At 40.3% G+C, this 24,047-nt stretch overlaps 1 protein-coding gene across 5 annotated transcripts in view; it reads right to left on the reverse strand.

Annotated features, from left to right (window-relative positions):
• Positions 1 to 822: 822 nt before the first annotated feature.
• Positions 823 to 24,047, reverse strand: part of flt1 (fms related receptor tyrosine kinase 1) — a 36,033-nt gene continuing 12,808 nt past the window's right edge. The window contains exons 9-30 of one of the 5 annotated variants that reach the window (XM_081601287.1): positions 23,652 to 23,821; positions 23,371 to 23,518; positions 15,718 to 15,838; positions 14,875 to 14,983; positions 13,650 to 13,952; positions 11,119 to 11,265; positions 10,911 to 11,042; positions 9,821 to 9,927; positions 8,059 to 8,194; positions 7,537 to 7,641; positions 7,324 to 7,437; positions 7,128 to 7,216; positions 6,730 to 6,829; positions 6,548 to 6,648; positions 5,437 to 5,559; positions 4,421 to 4,532; positions 4,218 to 4,317; positions 2,999 to 3,104; positions 2,808 to 2,899; positions 2,554 to 2,623; positions 2,374 to 2,462; positions 823 to 1,754 (exon numbers count right to left, since the gene is read on the reverse strand). In XM_081601287.1, the coding sequence (XP_081457413.1) occupies positions 1,586 to 1,754; positions 2,374 to 2,462; positions 2,554 to 2,623; positions 2,808 to 2,899; positions 2,999 to 3,104; positions 4,218 to 4,317; positions 4,421 to 4,532; positions 5,437 to 5,559; positions 6,548 to 6,648; positions 6,730 to 6,829; positions 7,128 to 7,216; positions 7,324 to 7,437; positions 7,537 to 7,641; positions 8,059 to 8,194; positions 9,821 to 9,927; positions 10,911 to 11,042; positions 11,119 to 11,265; positions 13,650 to 13,952; positions 14,875 to 14,983; positions 15,718 to 15,838; positions 23,371 to 23,518; positions 23,652 to 23,821 (2,743 nt within the window). In that variant the 3' untranslated portion in view covers positions 823 to 1,585. Of the gene's footprint in view, positions 1,755 to 2,373; positions 2,463 to 2,553; positions 2,624 to 2,807; positions 2,900 to 2,998; positions 3,105 to 4,217; positions 4,318 to 4,420; positions 4,533 to 5,436; positions 5,560 to 6,547; positions 6,649 to 6,729; positions 6,833 to 7,127; positions 7,217 to 7,323; positions 7,438 to 7,536; positions 7,642 to 7,764; positions 8,038 to 8,058; positions 8,195 to 9,820; positions 9,928 to 10,910; positions 11,043 to 11,118; positions 11,266 to 13,649; positions 13,953 to 14,874; positions 14,984 to 15,717; positions 15,839 to 18,487; positions 20,034 to 23,366; positions 23,519 to 23,651; positions 23,822 to 24,047 lie in introns of those variants that run through there. The other 4 variants (XM_008396277.3, XM_081601288.1, XM_008396278.3 and 1 more) reach the window with 4 other exon arrangements.

The following is a 24,047-nucleotide window of genomic DNA, read 5'->3' on the forward strand; positions in this document are numbered from 1 at the left end:
CCAAATGTAATATTGATGTGCAACATTATTATTTCAAACAACTTCAATGATTGTTTTGAAGAACTTTGTGCAAAGGTTTGAATTTCTTGTGGCTTCTCAAGGTTAAAAATATTACATGCATGCTCTTATAGAAGAAGATCAACTGTACTGCCCATCCAGGATAACTAACATTTTAATTCTTATCCCAAACAAAAACGCTCCTTTTAATTGGCTGAATTCCTGACACAAACATTGCAAGAATAATAGACAGTAAAATCTTTTATCTGGTTCAGAACCACTTTTGTTTAACGCTCCACTGTACTCCGTACTTCAACCACCGAGGAGTTTGATAGACTGATCTGGTTCATCGAATGTGGTTAAAAAGTTCACGAATCAGGCTGACGTTTGGCACTTTGAATAAATTATTTTCTTACGCCATGACCACAACCACAATTCATGTTCAGGTACCCGGCTGAAAAGCCAAGTCAGGAAACTAACCTCTTTAAACAAGCTCTGACATTTCTAATAGGAAGAGCAATCAAATATCAGAATTAGACCAGAAGCTTGGGGATCAATATGGAACTTATTTTGATTTTTAACCAAATATCAGCAGGAGTTTATTTATATATCTTAACCCTTTTTGCATAACTTAAGAAAATCCTCCATAAACCCAAACTTGTGCTTCTAGTCCTTGTTTTCTAAGACGGTGAACATTGTTTGCTTCATAACTGGGAGACTTATGGTCAAAATACACCATAAAAAAAAATCCCCCAGTTGATAATACATGAATGCTCATATCTTACTGACAGCTGTAGGAAAATGAAACCAACAAGCTGAAAAGAATGGCATTTTATACATTTATTTAATATCTGTGAATGAAGCTATAAAAACGTGAGACATTTGAAATTTTACAACAACTAATAGCATCTTTATAATCCTTAATCTTAATTTCTATCTCAGTTGGCAGTTTATTCATGGCACTTTCCTGAAATGAATTAAATGTCATGGCGACTGTTTCAGATTAAAAATTATCTGTATTTCAGTTTCTGACCTCACCGAAAGTAGATTTTTATTGTTGAACTGATAGATATAGAGGCACATTAACATAATCCAGTGTAAATTCTGGGTTAAATAATAAAAATAATACACCCATAAATGTTTAATGCTTTCTACAAAGTAGAAATAAATACAGATATTCATTCTGTCTTATATGAATACAATATTTTTTTTTTTCCAGCATATAGCAGTTGTGCAAGAGGAACTGTTATTTAATACAGCAATGCTCCTCTTCACAAAGCAGGAGGTACCAATACAATAAGCTCTACGTAAGATCTGGAAGATTAGCTGCTCAGAGAAAACAACTGGTGTGAAACTTAATGCGTATGGAGATTTTTTTTCCTTTTGTTTCTGGTTTTAAAAAAAAAGAAGCTTGCTCTAGATTTTTTTTTCAGACGTAAAGAAGAGGACGTTATGGGAATACCAGCAGGCGTTACTATGAGGTAGAGGACGCAAACAGCAAAGTGTGAAAGCAGACCAAGTTTCTTGGATGGCTGGTTATTGATGCATGGACTCTGTTGGAGGATGTCGGAGGATTACACATCCGAAGCTAAAGGGAAGGGTAGAGGAAGGCAGAGTTGTAGTCCGGAGGAGGAGAGCAGCCCTCGTCTGAGTCCCAGTCAGCGGGCAAGATGGCGGGCTCGTCTTCACGGAGGCCGGAGAAGTTGCCGCGCAGGAAGGACGGATGGTTGTCTCTGCACTTGGAAAACATGAAGAACCTAAAGCAAAAACACACACACACATATATCGATGACTTCATGTGTGTTAATGTTATGCAAGTTTGAATTTTCTTGTGCGCTTGGTTTCAATCTGCTGAGTCACACATGTGTGACCTGTTCCTTCAACAGTTGCAGCCACAGACTACTGAATCTAGCTTATTGAATTATTTATTAACATACCAACACAATGTATATTATTACTAAGGAGAACATATGCATGAGCATATGCTTTCATTTGGATCCAACCTTCTGAATTAAAGACCTTTCACCACTTTCACTGCGTTTACAGCTGCAAGTCTTTTGGGGTTCCTCTCTACCAACTTTCTGATTGTGGCGACTCAAATCTTTACTCGTCCTTCTTTGCAAAATTTGCAATTTCCAAGTCTTGCCACGTTCCACCAATTGAATTTAGCACTGAACGTTTTGGGTTGTTTGCCCTGCATTTAGCGCCATCTTTCTTCCCATCTCTGTGATGCTGTTTGTTCGCTATTGTTCTATAGCAAATCTATAATGTTTTCACAGAATGAATGTAAATTTTCCGGGTTTAAATTACACACAGCCGGACTCCGTTTACTCTATATACGGGAAAAGGTGTGCAGATGCTTTTTGTGATGTTCACCTGCTGAGTTTCTTGTTCTTGGCGTTACTCTCCGTCATGTGCTTCAGCTCCTCTGAAGGAAGGACCATCCCGCTGTCGCTCTGCTCCTCCTAAATCGAACAGATTCAAACATGTAGCTCATCGGACTGGTGTCTGTGTTTCCAGGAAAGAGCTTGAGCAGATGTGAAAGTGTTGTCTTACATCACGGCCGTCTTGCTCCTCACAGGGTAATTCCTCAAAAGTCTGAAGTGTGGCCATGCCCCTCATGTAGCTGGGTGAAATTGGAGGTTTGACGTCAAAAACAGGGTTTGAATTTTTCTCTACTTTCTCAACATCTCTGTTTGTTCAGTTTTGTTTACCTCACAGCCACTTCATTCACTTTACTTCCTTTTCTGCATTTTTCCCTACCCCAACATTTCACCTGCATTTCTGGCATTTTCACCACATTAGCTTACCTCAGGTTTGTGACAGCATTTGAGTTTTCCTTAAAGGCCTCACAGCGATCTCCATTCACAAAAGTTTCCAGAGGAATGTAGTCTTTCCCATCCTGCTGGAGAACAGGACGTTTGTTAAACTTTAGAAATGTTTGGGGGGGGGGGGTTGCAGCAAAAAGAAAGAAAAAGACAGAAAATGTTTAATGCTTGACCTCCTGGACTCTGGCTTGTAGCAGGTCTCCCAGTATCTCCACCAGGTTGGTGAAGGTGGGTCGCTCTGAAGGATTCGCCTCCCAGCATGCCAACATTGTGCTGTAGCTGCACACAAAAACACACTTTTCCTTTTACACTGAAGAAACAAAAACATGTTTAGCTAATTATGCTGTAAATCTGATTGAATCTTCTGTGTTTGTTGCTCATGTTAAACATTTCAAATTTTAAACGGACAGTTCAGAAATCTGGATTGAGGACGCCTAACACGTTAACCCTAGATTTTTAAAACTGAACTGATTACATTTTTGTATTTTACTGACATTGTGTAAATTATATTTAGCAACATATTTACTCGACACACCTACTGTGTCTTCTTTTTTTTCTTCCTTTTTTAAAGAATGCACTAAATTTGTTAGAGGAAGAAGTCTCTGAAGTACAATAAAAATGATAAAGTTCTGTTAAAGCACTTTTAAAATGCCAGGTGTTTGGTACTTTAAAAAAAATTACTCTTTGAATCATTCAACAGTAAAATAAACAATTTTTTTAGCAGAATAAAATAAAAACGTTTTATGCTGGAATAACATTTTTTGTTGCAGTTTCAGTATGGAGTTTTATTAATATCAGATCTGCTGAGCTGAGCCTGAAAAGATGTTCGGCCTTCCTAGTAAAAATTAACTTATATTCGCTTATCTCAGGTTTACAGAAAGGTATCAGTGAGGTAAAGAGCACAGAGCGTAAAAAATTATTCTCACCCCACTCAGATCTATATTTAATTCAATATTAAAATAGTGAATTAAAATATTTCCTATCAGAAGAAGTTTCTGACAGGAAATGAAACCAGTTTCTCTCAAAAGATAAGACATTGTAAAAGTATGATCATTTTTTTCTACATTTATCTTTAAATTGTAATGTTAAAAAATATGCATACCCTTGTCAACAATCCATGGAAAACTACATTCTCATTAGAGCCATGGAACTCATCTGATAATTAGTGTCTTAAATGTTTCCATTTGTGTTTTGATTTGTGTTCCTCTCATGTCTCAGGAGACATGAGAGGAAAATTAATGTCTGGCAAAATAAATATGTAGAAAACCTAATTTTGATCCCAGAAATATGAAATAACCATTCTATAGTCATTCAAATCACTCATCATTTAGTTTTTATTGGTTGCATATAAAAAAAAAAAAAGAAGAAGAAGAAAAAAAGAAAATTACAAACATTTCAGGTGTGCTGTAATCTGGCGCTCGCATCCTCGTTCCGCTCTTCAGCCGGTGGCAAAACTCCTCATCGATCTGAAGACCGGGGTAAGGAGAGGCTCCTTTTGGACAAAAACACACACATTAAGAACAACTTTAAAATAAATCCTGTGATTACAACGCAACAGAAAGAGCTGTGGATTCGCACAGCCACAGGCATCTTACCTAAAGAGAAGATCTCCCACAGCAGGATGCCGTAGGACCACACATCGCTCTGTGTGGTGAAAACTTTGTCAAAGATGGACTCAGGAGACATCCACTTCAGAGGGAGACGGGCCTGTGAGCCAATCACATTTTATTTTAAGTGTTTAAAAGGCCGCACACGTCTTCAAAAGGTCATAAGAAGTTAACATTTTGCCCTACGGCAGCTGGCAAGGCATCTTGATGTAGCATAGAGATTAGATTTCACTGGAGGCTAAAGCTAACCGCTGGCTGGCCTGAGTGAGACCAAAGCCAAGGCAGACGTCTATGGCTTAAAACAAATCCTTTCTAAAAAAAAAAAAAAAAAAAAAGCGTTGTAATGGTGCTGAGCCAAAGTTATGTCTGCAGTGCAACGTTACATATGAAGAAACCAACGATTAAGCAACTACCTAGAAAGAAACGGAGTTTAAAACTCAAAAATGCAAACAAAATCTTTGCTTTCATTGAAATTGAGTATCAGGTGAAATATCTGATGGTGAAAAGAAATAACATTTTAAACAGTGTTCATCTTAGAAGTCAGTTTTAAAGTGAAAATCACTTTAAAAAAATTTAACTATTGCGTCAAACTTGACCCCAATTTGAACTTGTGTCAAAATTTGTATCAAATTCGGGCATTACAAGGGTTTAAAATTCAGATTTTTAAAATGTGACTCTTTTTTCACCAAAGCAAAGCAACATTCTTTGAAATGTCGTCTTGCCTGATAGTCTGGGCTTTCAATTGTCGATTGTCTTGATGTAATGCATTGATTTTGTGTACGTGATAAAACTAAACTAAAACTAACACTTACACGGAAGTCGTCACTGATAAAACTGTCACAAAACTTTCATTTCTTGTTTTCAAGCTGCACTCGATCATTGCGCTTCAGGTGTGAATGCTTTTAAACAGTGCAGCGCGAGAGAAAATGAAAACTGCGTCCGATTTTGCAAGAGCCAAACAGAGAAGAAGAACAGGTGTATCATAGAAGCGTTCCTCTACTCACATCTCCTTTCCTGACGTAGTCCGGGTCTTTGTAGATGTCTCTGGCCAGGCCGAAGTCGCAGATCTTCACCACCTTATTGTCGGTCAACAAAATGTTCCTGGCAGCCAGATCTCTGTGGATGCACTGATGAAGGCACACAGAAAGCACTCCAGTAAAAATACAAACCACATCATGCAGTGTTAGGTCATCGAATATCATCAACGTCTCCGAAATAATGAGAGAAATGTCGTTTTTCCAGAGTCAGATGTTTGCACACATTAAGGGTTATTTCATTCTAGTAGAAGCACAAGGGGAATGTTCATTCAGGAGAAGACGAGATAAACATGTTTTGGTGCAAAACGTGTAAGCCGATCCCAGAAAGGAAAAAAACACAGATCCTGTGAAGTGGCTGGTTGACACTGGGGAGAGAATGTCAACACTGAAATTGATCCTGTGGCGCTGAAAAACGATCGCAAAAGCACAAAATCTCGTCAAGCGTGTTTGGTCTAGTTTCTAGTGAAAATACCTTGGTACACTTGATAAGACACAACTAACATACAAGTGACTTTCCAGCTTCTTTTAAGTTGATAATTCCTTAATATTGACAAAGAAGTACTAGTTTGACTGGCACATTATTCAACTTACAGGAGAAATGCCTTTTTATACGTGAAATAATCTGCAAGAGGAGCTAGTACTTTTTAAAAGTCACCATTAAGGAATTATTTACTTGCTCCTATATCTTGCTGAAACCATCACACCATTACGACAGTGAAGTATGGGGGCAGTAACTCCATGTTGAGATGCTTTTTTGCTGCAGGAGGGACTGGTGGACTTCACAAAGTAGATGTTTTTTATGAGAAAAGAACATCATGTGGGAACATTAAAGCAGTATGTCAAAGTATCGTGCAGTAAAGTGCAAATCAGAAAAGGGAAATAAAGTCAGTGTTTCTTTTGGAACCTTCACTAAGTTCCGATCTTATATATAGAAAATGTGTGTGCAGAACTGAAAAGGTGGTGTGAGAGCTAGGCAGTCTATAAGCCGGACTCGGCTGAACCAGTTCTGTCACAGAACTTCAGCAAACTACTGTGAGAAGTTTAACTTCATTAAACTGAAGTTTGTGCGACATCAAACCTTGCGGGACGCCAGAAACTCCATTCCTCTCGCCACCTGAAAGCTGAAGGAAATGAGATCCTCGAGGAAGAGAGGAGAGGAGGAGGACAGGGATTTGGGATCTATAGGAGAAAAAAACTGGGATGAAAACCAATCTGATTAAGTATACATTTAGGAAGATGTCTGGAAAGTTTTGGTCCTACCGGGACATTTTTCTTCTGTATCACCAAACTCAGCACTGATGCTGCTCTGGCTGTCAAAGAGGGTTGAAACAAAACTGAGCGGTGCCTCTGTCCCACCTGCCTGCTAAAGGAGGAGAAACAGACAGTTCATATGATCAAATTTCAGTTTTATTATACCTGATTTAAAAGAAACTAGAGTTGTTTTTGGACATTTCGGGTAACAAGCGCTATTTGACTTATCCGGAAATGTGTGCAGTAATTAAGGAAACTCATGTTCTGCGCGATAACATTTTCATACTTCAAACAAATTGCAGAAGTGAGTTTTTTAGGGGTCGGATTTTGCAATTATGCACACCAGAAGAGGCATTGAGGTATCTCTCGAAACCACAGAAAATAGCTGCAGAGCTGTTCACACTTACCCGGCCGTGCACATACACGTCCCTCTTGCTCTTTAAGAAAGCAGAGAGGTTTCCGAAGCGACAGTACTCGACGATGACCATCAGTGGTCCTGCATGCAAAAGCAACGCGTCAACCTTTAGTTAGAAGCTGCCAGCTGAAATCCTGACCTGTGCACTTAGAAATAAGCATGCATAGAAGCTGGACGAAACAAAGCACCTCCTGGTTTGGTGCAGGCCCCCAGCAGGTTAACCACATTCAGATGGTTTCCAATGTGATTGAGGATCTTCAGCTCAGTCATCAGGGCCTTGTGTTCGCTGCTTGTGGCTCCCTCTGGTGGACAAAAGGTAGAACAGTAAAACAAGACAGATTTTTTTTTTTTTTTTCAGTTGAAGTCAAGATCAAGAAAAAAAAAAAAGATGAGGTGAGCACCTTTGAGCATCTTCACCGCCACAGTCCTGCAGCTGGTAGAGCTGTCGATACCAAACGCGGACGCCTGGATCACTTTACCAAAGGCTCCGCGGCCGAGAGGTTTCCCTGTTGAAGAGGGGGTCGTGCGAGAGACCCGGAAACAAGAGGTGTGTCAATTAATTACTAATAATCACATCCATTCCAGATGGGAGGCGCTGATAGGAGACCTCATCAACCGTCTGGACTAACCGGGTCCCTCCCTGATCGCGGAGGGAGTTGATTATTCCCAGTAAACACCAGTTGAATACTCCACGCTGCAGCTGATTAGCCCAACACAGACGACACAGACGCAGAGTCTGATTAGTGGAATGAGAGTCACTCCCAATAATAACCAGATAAGACCGATGAGAAAATCCTTCTATCAGTTGTGTGATCACAAACACCTTCCTCGTTTCCCCACTGAGCTCCAAACATCGCTCTGATCCCACAGAAGACTACGACACAGAAATAAATATACATCTTTGATAGATTAAAGAAGCGTACCTAATTTGAGACGCTCCCGGGGGAACTCCCATTGGTTGGGGTCATACTGCAGGCGGTCACATTGCTCCTCTATGGGCCCCTCTCCGGTGTCCACTATGATTGATAAGTAGTCTGCTTTGTGGTCGGAAATGTTGGGCTTTGGAGCAAAAAGAGAAACAAAACCACGTTCTGATGAATAAGATATTCACAGGAGAAAAAAAAATCATGCAGCTCACGTTAGATTAGATTAGATTTCACTGGAGACTAAAGCTAACCGCTAGCTTTAGTCTAGAGCAGTGGTCCCTAAACTACGGCTCGCGGGCCGGATCCGGCCCGCCTCCACATTTGGTCCGGCTCCCTGAACAATACCAGAGAGCTTTTAGATTTTTTTTCATTTACCGTATTTTTCAGACTATAAGCCGCTACTTTTTTCCTAAGCTTTAAACCTTGCGACTTATAGCCCAGTGCGGCTATATGAAGATTTTTCTTCAAACACCCTGAGGCTCTTTAGCAGGAAGTGAATCATTTGAAGTCAAAATTGGAAATAAAAGAAGAAAGCGCCCATTAAAATGGAATTAGGTTTTAATAGGGAATTGAAATTTGAGAATGTTGTTGATCAGTTAAATAGCATTGAGGGGAAAAAGAAGATTTGTAGTTTTTTTTAAATAATACTGGGATCATTAAATGAGGCATAGATATTAGGATTCAATAGATGGCAGTAGTGCAACAATAATGGATGCAAGCTGCCGTTGAAATCTAAAGAAGAAGAAGAAAGCGCCTATTTTTATTTAGCACATGCTAGTAGCAGACACAAAGAATCAGCACTTTTACTGTTACAGTTGCCGTTTGGAAACTACCGTAATCAGTTCAGTTACATCTAAACTTGGCAACTTTTTCTTTTTCAACCGTAATAAATGTGATATTCAATTGACCTGTTATTACTCAAATTTTGGGTGTCCGCCCCCCTCTGCTTCTGCTGCATCGCTGCGGAAAACCTGGAGCGGCAGAAATATCTGCGGCTTATAGTCCGGTGCGGCTTATATGTGTATGTTTACTGGTTTTTTTTTAAAAAACTTTGGGGTTTCAGCTTATAGTTTATATATTTCATAAATAATGTTATTTCTTGGATTTTTTCTGTGAAGAACCCAGAGAGGGTTGTTTAATAATCATTTAGTTCATTAATAGTGTTATTATTTATTTCTTGACTTTTGTCCTGTGAAGAATCCAGAGAGGGTTATTTGATTGTGCTTTCTGGAAAACAATAATTTTTTACATTTAGGCACTCCTGCAATTGTCACACTTTTTCTGTTACAAACTGACTCCAGCCCCCCACCAGAAAAGGGAAAAGTTATGTGGCCCTCACAGGACAAAGTTTGGGGACCACTGATCTAGAGGTTAAACTAAAGCTATCGCTGGAGTCTAATCGCTCCAGATAAGCTAAGCGGTTAGCTTAGCTGGAGACTAACGCTAGTCTCCAGTTTAGCTTGGCTTGAGTGAGACCAAGACCAAAGCAGAGTAAAATTCTGACTTATACCTTTATTCATTTTTGCTTTGCAGCACAAAATGCAAAACTGCCCCATTCTAGGAAAATACAAGTTTGTTGTAACGCTTAGCAAAATATGAAAAGGATCAACTGATACGAAAGCTTTGCATAATAATAACAACAACAACAACAATAATAATAATAGTAATAGTAATAATAATAAAAAGTGGAACGCGTCCATGACAGATCCACCCTAAAAAAGTTGTCGTAATTGTAAGCAATGTTTTTGTTGCCCCTCACCTGTTTCAGTTTCCGGATGAAGAGCGTGAGCAAGAGCCAGAAGAGAGTGGCCACCACACACGTACATGTTAGTGTGGGAATTTCCAGAAAAGAGACTTCTGATACGCCTGTGCACACAAAAATAAAATTTTTTTAACATTTCCACTGTTGACCTTTACATGTTGAGAATGTAATTCGGCCATTTGAGCATTGAAAAGACCCAAATTAGCACAAATTCATGCCTATAACGAGTGTAAACTACAAACCAAAAATATATTTTTTCCTATCACAGCAGATTATAAAGAGAGAGAAGACAAATCCTTTCACATAACCCCTGGACGATCATATCTTTCTTCCTGATTTTATTGCCATTTTCACCATCAAGCTGTAATCTGTAAAACCTCCATCCATTCTTCCCATTAACTCGCCCAGTTTATTATTGTGACTTTTTTAATGGGAGGGTGAAGAAATGCCCAGCTCAGTCCAGCATGGCGACTCTGTGAGATGCGGGCCGGGCCCTTCCGGAGGAAATGAAAACGGGAGACAGCTTCCTTCCTGGCTCATCAGGACACAACACACACACACACCTACACACACGCACACACACCTACACACACACGCACACATGCACACGCACACCACTTCCCTATCTAAACCTGGACTGGGAAGTGAGTCCGCCACTAGTGCTTCCAGCAAGCTCCATCTCCTCTCCCACCTCCGGATACGTGTGTGTGTGTTTGTGTGGGTGTGTGTGTGTGTGTGTGTGTGTGTGTGTGTGTGTGTGCGTGTGTGCCCATATGTGTGTGAATAAGGAAAACCGAACAAAAGGCAGAATGCGTTTATGTTAGAACCTACTTTGATCAATGTTTACTCAGAAACATGACATTCATCATGTCCCATTAATAGAACTGACACGACTCACCTCTGAGTCTAAGTTTTACATGAAACGATGTTGTGTTCTGCACTGTGTGTGCAAATCGAGACTGTGCGACTTTTTTTTTTTTATACTGCTGGGAACAATGCACAATAAGAAATGCTCATATAAGGAGGTGCGCTAGCTTTACGTTTCAGCAAGCGGCCAGTCATCGAAGGAAACACATTCTTCACTTACTGTTGACCCGAATGAAGGCAGAGCTCTGTGCAGACCCCCTGTCGTTAGTGGCCAGGCACGTGTACAGACCCTGGTCGTCGACCGTTATTCTGTCTATGTGGAGAGTCCCATCTCCTTCTGACAAGACGATGCCTGATAAAGGAAGTGGGAAGGAAACGTCTTAAAAACTACAGCCCACAAATGTACGTGTCTGAGATGTTCTTCCTACCTGACCCCTGCTGCAGAACCTGTTCGTCTTTGTACCAGGTGATGGTTGGCGGAGGGATTCCTTCAGACTCACAGCTGAGAACCACGGAGCTGCTGGCGTTCACGGTGCGGTCTGTCAAATTACTGAGCAGCACAGGAGGCTCCAGAGCTGAAAGAAGAGCGAGATGCCATTAAAACGGTTATAGGCAGAAGTTTCAGCTGACATTTATACGTTCCTTCCACTTCACAATTAAGTAACTCAATATAAGAGTTTTTTAAATCTTTTTCAAATCTGCAAGGCAACTAAAACAAGTATTTGACTTATTTAAACTGCAGTCACAAAATTAGGGAAGCTAATTTAGATGTTAGAAAACATGTATTTTAATGGGTTTCTGAGAAAGCAGTGACAACAGAACATGTTTCATTAACTGCTTTATTTACAGTAGGACTTAGTGAGAATAAGTGAACTGCAAGTCTAAGCTTGTCTTCTGGTGCATTTAATTTGATCTTAAATGATTTTTAATATATTAGTTATATTAGAACTGACTGAGTTATTCATAGAATAAATGCCAACTGGTATTAAATAAGACTCATGTTATTTCCCCCACCCCACTCTTTCCTGGACGTGAGCCACTTTTTCATAATAATTGTCCTCTGCTGCACAATCAAAAGTAACCTTGGTTTTGACCTGTGAGTCAGCTGCAGTTTCAGTCCTCCTGGGCAATTTTATTTTAAAATGGGATTTTTTTTTTTTCCAGAGACACAACAATGCATTATTTCAGCATAAGGATGGGGCTCACGGTGACTTGAATGCAGCTTGTCCTGCACTATAATTAAACCACAATGCACACACCACTAGTTGTTCCCAAAATGTTTTCATCCCCATGGTTTTATCCCCCCCCCCCCCCTTTTCCTCTTTCCACCCCCAGCGGCCCGCTTTTTCTTCTTCTTTTTTTACTTTTTTTTTTTTTTGGTCACCCTCTGCCTCTCTAGTAATTCCCTTGTGGGGGTCCTGAGGGAGGAAGCTGACGTGTTTACCCTGATTGTGTAGAGAACAGCAGTAAAAGACATGGAGAAAAGTCACTTAACCACTGCGACTGATTGTTGTTTCCCCTATCTTCCTCCTGGACAACAATTGATGATTGTCAGCGGGGGCCGGGGGAGCCTGACAGTGTCTGATTGGCTGATTGTTCCTCCAGCTCTGTGCAGGGGCCTGTAAATGTGGCATTGTGGGAAGTGCCATTGTGTGCTCTTCCTCCGCACAAAAGCTCATTCCCACGTGAAAGAGGTGCTTAGCTGGAGCGCAGGAGCAAAGCTACGTCTGGGTGGGGCCCCAGGAAGCTGAGGTGAACCCGATTCCCAAGAAACAAGATCATTGCACGAGAGTGGAGAGTGTGGAGGTTGATTGCATGCAAGGGTCTGATCTTATAAAACAAAAAGTACACTACCTATTATTCTAAACAGAGAATATTAAACTGATTTAGAGGGACGCAATAAAAATAACACACAGCAAAATGCACAAGAGCCTTTCTTCAACCCCATTTATCCACCTTCTAGCTCTCACTAGAAGATTAAGGTTCAGGAACTAGAGGTGAAACTGCAATTTCACCAATAAAGCGACAAATATTTCTACTGTTGTAAAAATAATGTATTATATTAATTATTAGATGTATAGTAACATGTCCTCTATATATTTTTAGGAGTGAGAGAGAGCAAAAGATTTATTTCATGATTTCACTAAAGAGTGAAATCAAAGTTTTTTGTAATCTTGACCTCAGGTTTTCACGTAAGTTATTGGGGGAAATCTTGGCAACCTCTCGGAGAACTTTGGTGAACTATTGTTTTTATAATTGTAACCACTCATTTGAAGAATAATAGCAGTTTACAATGTTAGCACTGTAATTATTTTATCTTTGTTTTAAGATAGTAAAAGTAGGGGTGCGGTGGTGGCATAGGATTTAAGTTCCAACAACCCCCTTAAGGAGGCCTTAGTCCTCGATGCGGTTCGAATCCCGGCAGGAAAGACATGCAACGTTTTCCCTCTCTCTCATTACCCAATTCCCTGTCCTAGAACTTTCAAATAAAGGCCACTAGAGCCACAAAAAAAACCTCTTAAAAAATAGTAAAAATGTATGATCACTCAAATCTGCTTAATTGGCAACATATTAGAAAAACACATTAGAAGCTATAAAGCCATAGCTGCTATTAGCTATAAAATGGAGCCTCCTGTGCTGCAAATGTACATTATATATACCACTAATATGCTTTTAGTATTGTGTTTAAATTATATTTTTAAGGGAATACAAAGTGAAATGCTTAGTGCTAAGCAGTCAGACTTTGAAAGACAAGCCTGACTGAACAACTTACAGCTTTAATTCTGCTGAGCATTGATTTAGAAGCAGCTTTGTATTTATTCCTCAGGTGTCACATTTCACTGCTTCTCTTTTTGCTTTTCTAAAACTGAACATGAATTTGAATGGCAGAAAATTTCAGGTTTTGATGTAAGTCACCGGCAATGTTTTGGCAAAAGAACGTGAGGAAACAATGACTCACTTGTGACCTCCACCTGGGTGTCCAGGTGCTTCTCCTGCCCACTGACGACATGTTGGGCGGAGCATCTGTAGGCCCCAGAGTCCCCGCCCGTCAGGTTCGTCAAAATCAGGACCACAGTGTTGGAGAACTCCCCCGGTTCCAGGTGACGGACGTTCCAGGCCGGAGTGCGGGGTTCACCTGTGTCATTCAGCTTTCGCCATGACAACGCTGTGTACAGGTACTTATTTGCAGAACAGGCGAGGTGAAGGTCCCCACCCTCCCTGGCCGGCTCCAGCTGGCTCACACTGAAGCCCTCTGGGACGTCTGTGGAAAAAGGAGCGCGGCTTGGTGAGGAAAGTTTACAGATCTGCTGTTTGACGGGAAAAAGCCTTCTCAGTTTCTTGTCATGACTCCTGACACCAGCGGAGCAGATTCCTCCGCTCTCCTTACCTTTGATGACAATGTTGAATGGCTATTGTGAGCAAAAACAGCAAGTGGAATACAGTGAAAAGGCTTTTTATTTACTTTAGCCATTTGAAACTTCCCGTGGAAACGGCCTGAGAGTTTCCTGATGGCAGATAGTGTTTATCTTTACCGAACACCCCAAGGCCTCCCGAAATAAAGCGGACCTGCCAGTCCAAGGAAGTTCGCTGTGCGGGGAAGTGGAACGATAAGAGCCACTGGTTCCTGTTGCGCTCTTGCTCACATTTAGGCAGTCTGGCCTCCAGACTTAGACACAGTCCATTAAAACACTCAAAAAAAAAAAAAGACAGAAAACAGTTTGACCTGCATTGCTTGACCCAAATGTAGTTTTCAGTACAAACAACCCTGCAAAGTGCAGTGATGCATGTACGCCACATATACCTGCTTATTTTAAGATCTCTGATCTTTAGTGTTTCGCTGCAGTCGGTCTGTTCCTCCCCAAATCTGTGAGCAGTTTTCTTTCAGTTTCACGTCGCTTTAATTCCTATTTTACCTGTTCGATTCATTAAAAAAATAAATAAATAAAAAAATCACACTTGCAGTGACATACATCGCCTTTTTGAGTTGACATCGTGGTGAAACGCTCTCAAAAACACCATTCATGTTCTTAGACATAATTGAGGAGAGTAAATGGAAACAAAGTTTAACATCTTTAATTGGATTTTTCTACAAGGACAGTAAGAAAAGAGCTTAAAGGCCTTCTGCATGTGCACTACAAGTAAAAATACCACAGCTACATCGTGATAAGTTTTGTCTCAGTCACCTGTGACGTAGAAGGGAACATCCAGCTGGTCTGTTCCCGCAGAGTTGGAGGCGAGGCAGCGGTACACTCCAGACACCGAGGCCTCTGCAACAGTCAGGACCCCCACTGTCTGTCGGAGACCAAACATCCTCATGAACATGTTGCTGTTATAAGGAACGTTCATGCTGAAATACCCAGACTTGTTTCTCTTTTTGTGGCCTATTTTTCCGTGGAATGACCTGAGAAACAGGGCTGGACTTCCTGTCCGACTTATAGTCATCGTCTAACACCTGGAGGGATTATTTATTTGATTAACTTAGGGTAGTGGAGACAATTATAGATTTATCACATCCAGAGTGATGAAATTAGAGTGTATATTTCTGTTAGTGTTGACGATGATGAAAATTGAAAAATATTCCTTTTCTCAGAAAATGTGAAGATTTCATAAGACCCCAAAAAGAACCACATGAGGTAATTTGTCAAAGAAGCTGGCTGTTCACATTGTGCTGTATCAATGCAATGGAAAGTTGAGTGGAAGAAAAAAGTGTTAAGCCTTATGTCACAGTTTGTACTATAACTATAGACTATGATTTTCACTTTCTGAATTAAGTGATATTTAAACATAAAACACAATATTCCAATTTTTGGAGATGTACCTGTATGCGTTTTAGTGTTTCAATAGAATATGTGAAACAAATTAACATTTTGATTTTCTTATTTCTCGAGGTGCACCTGTAAGCGTATATAAAACTCAGAATATATGTATTGTTTAAATTACAACACAAATATGTACTCTATTTAACGTAAACAAACTGCAGCCGTATTTCTCCAGCGTGTTGGGATTTTTTTTAGGGCTTCTCCTACCTTCTTGTTCCCCTGAAGGACTTCCTGCGTGTGAGTAACACTCAGGATGTGGTTGTACGCAGATGCAGCAGGGAGACTCTCCGTCACGGGGCTCCACTGCGAGGAGGAGGATGTCGGACACCTTGAAGGAAGAGCAGGAGAAGCACACAGACTCAGCTGTGTTGACAGAAGACATTATATGATAATTCCATGTGTGTGAGTGGGTGTATTTTTCCCAGCTGTGCTCAGCAGGGGGGAAATGCCTTGATGAGATCCAACATCACCAAGCCGTTTTTTTATTAATAGCACAGAGTAGAGTGCTCTCTCTCTCTCTCCGTTCGGCAAGCTGGTGCTGTGAACTCTGAGGTAACACCAGTTCAACTGTGAAGGATGCGGGCTGGTATTGTCATTCCGCCATTAAGCTTCCTTCCATTCTTAAAAAAAAAAAGAATCATCCCACATTTCCAGGACAGGAGTTCCTGTCCCTCAATGACTCCCACACGTCTAAATCCATAGATTGCGCACCATCCTACCGGTGGAAACCGGTGCTTACGCAAGAAGCGCTGCTGCGCCCATTTTACGCATATCGACTCACGATGATGAGGAAAATTCACCAAATGGCCCAGGAACAAGGGAAGAACCGTAAAAATTCCCATTAAGCTTAGTCGATGCTGGAAACGTACGTGTTCTGTTCTTGACATGGAAAATGTGACAATGTGATTAAAGGGGTGGCCAGTTTTATTTATCTAAACCAAATAACGTAACATAAAAAGACAAACTGCATGTCTTTCTTGACTTTTAGGCAAATAAAATAAATAGGTATTGGCGCTTAACTAAAAGCAGGCTGCTTATTGTTAAAATATGCTAATGTGATGGAGCTCCAAAATTTAAGTCCAATAGTCTAATTTTTAAATGCCTTTTTTTTTAGCAATAGGTAAAATTGATTTTACATGATTTTAATGCTATGACTCAAACACTTTAATTTGATAGTAAGTTTATTGTAAACATTTTCCACTAACAAAATTGTTTTGACATAAAACTCTTCTTCCAAATTTTTGAAAATATGCTTAGTGACAACTTGGCTGTTTAAAACCAGACGTCTCATTTCAACATTGCTTTTTGAGTTCTGTTTAGGTCCAATTTCACAGGTTATTATTTCTAATGACATTAGTTAATATTTATAATAAAACACATCCAGATTTAACTAATTATTAGCTTTATCCTAGTAGATCGTTACTACTGATGTATTAACCTTGTGATAGCAACTAGTTATATCGAATAAATTACATTTGAGTGACTTTTGAAAAAGGAGTATTTTTACTATATTGTACTTTGTTCTTTTACTTGAGTAATTTTATTATGAAGTATCTCTACTCTTAATTGTGTAAAATTTCTGGATTCTCTAACCACTGAATAAAAAACAAACATGTTTTAACCAAAAATTTGCCAGTCACACACCAGCAGCTTTTGTTAAAGTTTCATAAATTTTATATTGAAAGAAACAGATTTGGATTTTATTTTTTGTTACTTATATGAATTATTGTCTTTTTACCAAAATGTTCACTTGACTGATTTTTAAATATTTTATTTTTAAATATTGATCAGTTACTCAGTACTTGAGTAGATTTTCACCAAATAATTTTCCAGCACACATAATAGTTGTTGGTTCAGTAAGATAAATAATCAAATTGTCTCTCCAGAAAACATCTTTCAAACTGTATAGTTTTGTGTGTCTTCTTGTCTTTCCCATTTTGCGGAGTGGCTAAGTGAAAGGAGGCTCTCTGTGTTTTATAATAATATATTAAAACCCCAGGAAAGTCATAGATTAAAATTTAAATTTCACAGACTTTCAAAAATAATAATAAAAAATTGACAGAACTGCTTTGGATACAAATTGTCTTTGGTGTCAATTAAACAGATTTTCTGTTAGAAACAATTGCTATTTGTCACCTGGCTGAATAAATGTAATAAAATTAAAATATTTTTCAAAATCATTGAATGGTAAATGATGCCGTTTTAATGTAAAATTAAATTAAGTATTTTACACCCGGGATACGTCACTAAATCCTTGTTTTCATATCATTAAAAAAATGATAGGGGTTTCCGCACCAAGTGTCACAGAAGAGCCGCAATAATCAGAACCCCTGGAGATGCGAAAGCCTAAAATAACTCGACCTTCTGTATTTAGACATCCTCACTGTAAACCATCACTTCCACTTTGTTCGCTGATCCTCTGCCTGTTTAGGGATATGTCACTGCTCTCTGTCTCTTCCTGGATCTTTGTCGTCATTCTGCTCCGTCTGCCCTGAGCTCCTCCCTAAGCTTGGCTCCTCTCTGCTCCCTGATTGCTCTTCCTTTTGGCATCAAGATAGTGTGTGTGGCTGCACAAACGACCCACCCTGTGCATGACATCGTGCACGCATGAGGAAACGCACCTCACCAGTCTCACCAGCTTACTCTCCCACACTTCACAGGAGAAGCATCCACTCTCAAAGTTAGCGCTGAAAAGTAAAATTAGTCGGATGGATGAGTTTTAGACGCAGAAAGTGATGCAGACATACCACATTCATACAGTATGTGCCTGCCAACAGGGTGAGAAGCCGCTGCTTGAAAACATGAATGGACTCTAGTCCAAGTTGCGTGTGAGAGTGATGCGTATTTGTGTGTGTGTGTGTGTGTGGTCATCTCCTGTCCTTTCTTCCTGTCCTAACCTGCAGCCTGAAATACACTTGAATGTCCCTGGATGTTCCCGTCTCAATCCAAAAATAACCACACCAGCAAAATAAACCAGTACACAAATATGAGCATGTTTTAATGCAAAACAAAACACCACAAATAAATGATATAACACTTCAATACGCTTTAACAGATTCATACAGAGATGGCAAATATTGACATTTGTCTTACGTAAGTTAGTTGTATAAAATTATTAAATATTAGATTCATATATTACTCATAGAAACATCTGTATACAGAGAATGAATCACATTGGCAGACACCCGTAAAATGGTACACATGCATACGGCACAGGCACACTGACAAAACTTTACGCAAATGGACGCAGATGGACACGCTGAAAGCTTCACGACACTCATCATCCTCTCAAACTGGTTTGCAGGATCCACTCATACACGTAGGTTTTATTTAACTTCCATTACAAATGCAACAGGGATGCTATACTGACACCGTTTGATATAGAAAAAAAAAAAAAGGAAACATTTTAACATGGGGTGGGATAACACAGGATAGTCTCTGGTCTGTGCAGACCTCCTACATGGTAGGCTTCTGCAGATCGTCAGTCTTTTTGTTTGAAAGAGAACTGAAGGCAGCCCGTAGTGAACGACACAAAGCTTTGTCCTCTCCCCTGTTTCACCCGTTGAAGGCAAAACGTGTTTAAACCGTCGACGGGGGCTGCTACAAATCGAGACAGAAACTCACAGCTTTTGTGGATGTCAGAATCAGATCAGGGTCTTGCAAGCATTGTTCGTGCACCCAATATAGTACCACTCTAGGACACAAAAAAAAAAGCAAAGCAGCTCTGAGAAATGCAGCTGGTGGATAGATGGAATTGCACTTATTCTGGCTCATAGTGTGTAAAATGTAAGAAGCATTAAACTACAGGGCAGGCGGACAAAGGGGAGGGACTTAGATTTGGCAAATCATGTAAATAAATAAATAACTAGTAAAGCAGGTGTCCATATATCCTTAATGTTATGGCTTGCTTAACGTCATCCTCCTGTGTTTCCTGGTCTTCACTGCTCAGCAGTGTTTCAAGTCTCTTTCCTCGGTTTACAGTTCAGCAGGATAATCACGAGGTGGTATTGTCACTGAGGGTTCAGGCAGTAGTGGAGATGTGTGAGGAGGTGGAAAGGTCCTGTGTGGGAAGTGGTTGGGGAGTTGTTCCTCGGTGGAGGTGGAGGATGCCGGGTTGCTGTGGAGGGCAGAGCTGGTGAGGGAAGGAGGCTGGAGAGGTATGTGGGGGGGCAGCAACGTTTCGGGGGAAGGGGTCTGGGGGTGGGGTGGGAGCACTCAAGAATAGATCAAGCTCTTGAGGAAGCGGACTGTGCCACGTTTGAAGACGAAGGGACAATCACGCCGCTGGGAAGCGTCTCACGTCGGAGCGGAAGCCAAACAACGAGAGGAAAAGCGCTCTGATTTTTGCACAGGAAGCCCAGTGCGCCTCCTGCCAGGGCCAGATAAGAGCGCCGAGGTTCCCAGGGCCAGACCCAGGAGTGGACTCAGGACCCAGGCGAGAGGCCACCCATCAGTCTGGCCCAGCCTGGCCCACGGTCCCCGGGCTTCCTCCAGCACGGCGTCAGGCTCGTGGTGCAGCGGGGCTGCAAAGAACAAGGGGCCTTGTGAGGATCCAACCAACACTAATAATCTAGAGACACACTGAATGCAAAACACTGAAGCAGAACCAGAACAGAGCTTTCACAAAGGACCTTAAATTAGCTGAGGCCAAATGAAAACTGAGACATTCAACTATTTTAATTTATGAAAATTGTTTAATTTACATTGTTTAATTTATTTCGAGGTTAATTTAAAAGTGAGGTTCTATTAAAAGGTTCAATACGGTTTATATCTTACCTCCTGTGACAAAAACATCTAAGTAGCTTAAAGAGCTAAATTTTATTGCGTTTTGCAGTTAATCATTTTACTCTGGACTCAATGATAATTTAGTTGGGGAATGGCGACCTTCCTGTATGAAACTTGTTGAGAACAAACATGACACAAAAAAATAAGGCCGTCTTTGAACCAACGAAATTGCATTTATTCAAACTGCTAAATATGCATTTCTATTTGTCGCTCTACTTTTATGTCAGATAGTTGAACAGAAATGGTTGACTTTTTCCAGTCAGGGTGCATATTTAAGACAAGAAGATCGTTCATAACGCACTGCTCTTTTTCGCCATTTCCGATTTCTGTGTGGTTAACTGTCTAATGAAACATGTTAATAAAATTCTGTTTTCCATAAGTTCTTGTGACATTTGGAGTTCTTCAAGTCAAAAAGTCAGATTTATTAGACTTAGACTTCTCCAATCTAAAAACAAGCAGAGTGGTTAAAAATAATTATGATGTCGTGTGAGTTACATAGCAAATGTAGCTAAGAGGCAAAGAACTTCCTGTTAGCAACACATGTGAAGGTTTTCTGGTTAGCATTACCACTTAATAAAACTGAAAAAAAAAAAATCCACTGGTATTTTTGCTTTTTATTTCACCTTCGGTTGAAATTAAACATTTTTACTGGTTGGAAGTGCTCTAAATGTTATGTTTCCAGTATAAGTTTTATACAGGAACAGCATTGGTGATACACCACCTAGCTTCATTCTTCTGTCTAAATATTTATCTTTCTCTTTGTAGATAACAATATAACCCAATGAAAACTTAACGACAGGTTTAAAGTTTAGAAATTAACATTAGCTTAAACTTCCATGACCTTTAACAGATTTAATGAGGTCTTCTAAGGATTTGGCCCCTTTAGCCTTCTGGTCCAACAAATCTAAATTAATTTGAAATTAAAACTCCAGGAGAGTCATTTCCTGTAAGTAAAATATTAACTGTTTAACCTTTTAATTGAACCTCGTGTCAAAAACTCTTAACTGTTCCTTTAATTGCAAAGTGATGATGATTTTAAAAGTGGTAAAAAATGGGATTAATTCTAACCAAATGGGTTTTTTTTAAGTTTCACATAAAACAGATTGCATTTGACATCTTAAAAAAAAACAAAGACACTCACTTTTACATCCAAAATACACAACAAACGCTGGATTATTTCAATCTCAAACTCTGTTTCTATTGTGGGTTTTTAATATGTTTTTAATGAGTCTTCAAAGTTGAGGTGAAGAGAACAAAAACTTTACATTGTTTAAGTGAGACTTAGCGCAGCAGTGATGTTTTATTGCCATTTACTGTCACTGGGTTTGAAAATAAAACCTGCATGTCTCTAATCTGAGTTCCTCTGGAAGAAAAGTGAAGGCATCGTGGTGTGGCGCCACTTGAGAGTGCCAGGGTCACAGGTCAAGTACACTGATGATGTCAGTGTGTCTCAGAGGAGGGAAGAGACTGTGGGCGGCTGCTGCGAAGCTCTCAGGTAATACTTAACCTTTCTGACTGGGTCGTTAGGAACACAATGAGCCTCTGACCTCCAAGAACGATTTAATCAGTGTTCCTGCCAAGGTGGCTGCTTTAACACTCAGTGTTGACTCAGTGGCTGTCTCTCCCCGTCAGCGGGCCGGGCCATTTCTCATGAGAACTTTGTGTATGAGAGTGTGTGTCAGATATAAGAAAAAAGCATCACAGGATGCAGTGTGCAATCACAATAATAAACAGGCCTCTCACTCTGCGTCCTGCGCAGGAAATTCATTAAATCATAGCGTTTGATTTGGAAACCAACAAATCGTGACTGAGAGCACGGAACTGGCCTCCATTGAAGTGTGTTTTTTCTTCCCTGTCCTTTCAAGTCTGAGATACACTGTGTACCGTGTTTTGTGAGTGTAGGCGCACACACGCATTCACACACGTATGAATGGCTGCATGTGTAGGTGCACTTTAAACAAACATATGGAAAAGAACAGACTGGAAAGCAACAGAAACGTAACATATGGGAAAAGAGCAGCATGAGCAAACAAACATGCAAACACAAGCATGACAACACCCAGGCATACATGTAGGAACATGCACGCAAACAAACAAGCTAACACACACACGCGCACACGCATACACACACACACACACATTTTGGCACATTCCAGCACTTAAAAGGCCCTAAAAGGCATCTGTTCTGGTTACAAAGAGGAAGCGGCGTCTGAGCACATGCTGACTTAGACAAAACATGTCTCGTTTATCAAAAACGGTCCCACTTACGCTAACTAGCTTACAGTAGAACAATTCTTAGCGTTACTTTTTGCTTTTGTTGTCAAAATGTAGACGCATTACACATCGACAGTGACTTATAGAAGTATTTATACTTTCTCCACACTTTTTAACTCACATAAACTTCAGCGCATTTTATTGCCGTTTTCATGTGATAGACCAACACAAAGCCGATTATGAAGTGGAGGGAAAATCTGATAAATGTGGTGTGCGTTTGTACTCAGCCCCTGTTTACTCTGATACCCTAAGATTCAGGCTAACTGTGCTTATAAGTCACATGATTAGTAAATAGAGATTTAAATCTCAATATAAATCTAGTTGCTCTCTGAAGACTTCTAAGATTTGTTAGAAAATAGTGAACAACCGTCACGATGGAGACCAAAGAACGCAGGAGGAGGGTCAGAGAGAAAGATGTTGAGAAGTTTGAAGCAGAGTTAGGTTATAAAACAATATTCTGTGGTAATTTTGGAGCAGCTGCAGAGCTCTCCATTAGGAAACACAGCAGTGGCAGCGTCATGCTATGGCAATACGTTTCTGCAGCAGGAATAGATGGGAAGACAATCTGTTCTTCACTTTACAACAGGACAGAGAATTATTCACCGCTTTGTGTTGGACTATCACATAAAATCTTATCCATTTTCTGTGGTTCATTTCTTGTTTAGTTATAAGTCCACTGTGTCAAATCACGACTGGGTAGAGCTCAGCTTAAATGTCTACTGGTTCAAGTTGAGCTCGTTTTAACATATTTCAGATGATAATCTGGACTTTCAGCTAAGTTTGCTCTGCTGGGCTACTCACAGGCCTTTGGATGGGCACGGATGCCAGAGCCACTGAATGTGCGGAGGGGGGACTCCGTGGGATGTGCAGTGGAGCAATTTCTTGCTCCCCCGTGGTACAGAGCCCGGGTCCTGCAACGACACTGCTTTCTCACCAATCTCAGGACTCACTGTACAACAAGAAGCAAACGTCAAGAGAGAGAGAAAGAAAGAGAGGAAATAAAACAAAACGAAAAAAAAGCGGTTTAATAGGTGCAAGAACGACGTTCGCTCTCATGTTCCAGTGAATTTCTCGGACCTCACCATTGACTAGAAGCGTGAGAGTGAGATTCTGATAGAGAGCGTGCTGCTGGATCCGCACGAGGACGGTGTATTTCCCCGCGTCCTCCTCTGCAACATCCCGGATGACCAGGGAAGTCCCGTCCATGTGGTATCTGGAGCACTGCTCCGCTGCCACCCGGCCGTCCTTCAACCTGACAGAAACAAGCTGTGAGGCGTCTCAAAGTGCTCCATGACAACCTGCGTGTCATTACATGTCAGAGTTCATGGAAAGACATCATTTGGAAGCTAAAAACACAGTTTTTCCTTAATATTTATGCTTATTGCACTTTTAACATTATTCTGCTTTACAACCAGCAAATGTATTTTATTAGACATTTATGTCATATCCAACTAAATAATAGGGTTGAAATGATTAAT

Source organism: Poecilia reticulata, chromosome 20 (assembly GCF_904066995.2).
Source record: "Poecilia reticulata chromosome 20, P_reticulata-male-v2, whole genome shotgun sequence".
Taxonomy (NCBI): Eukaryota; Metazoa; Chordata; class Actinopteri; order Cyprinodontiformes; family Poeciliidae; genus Poecilia; species Poecilia reticulata.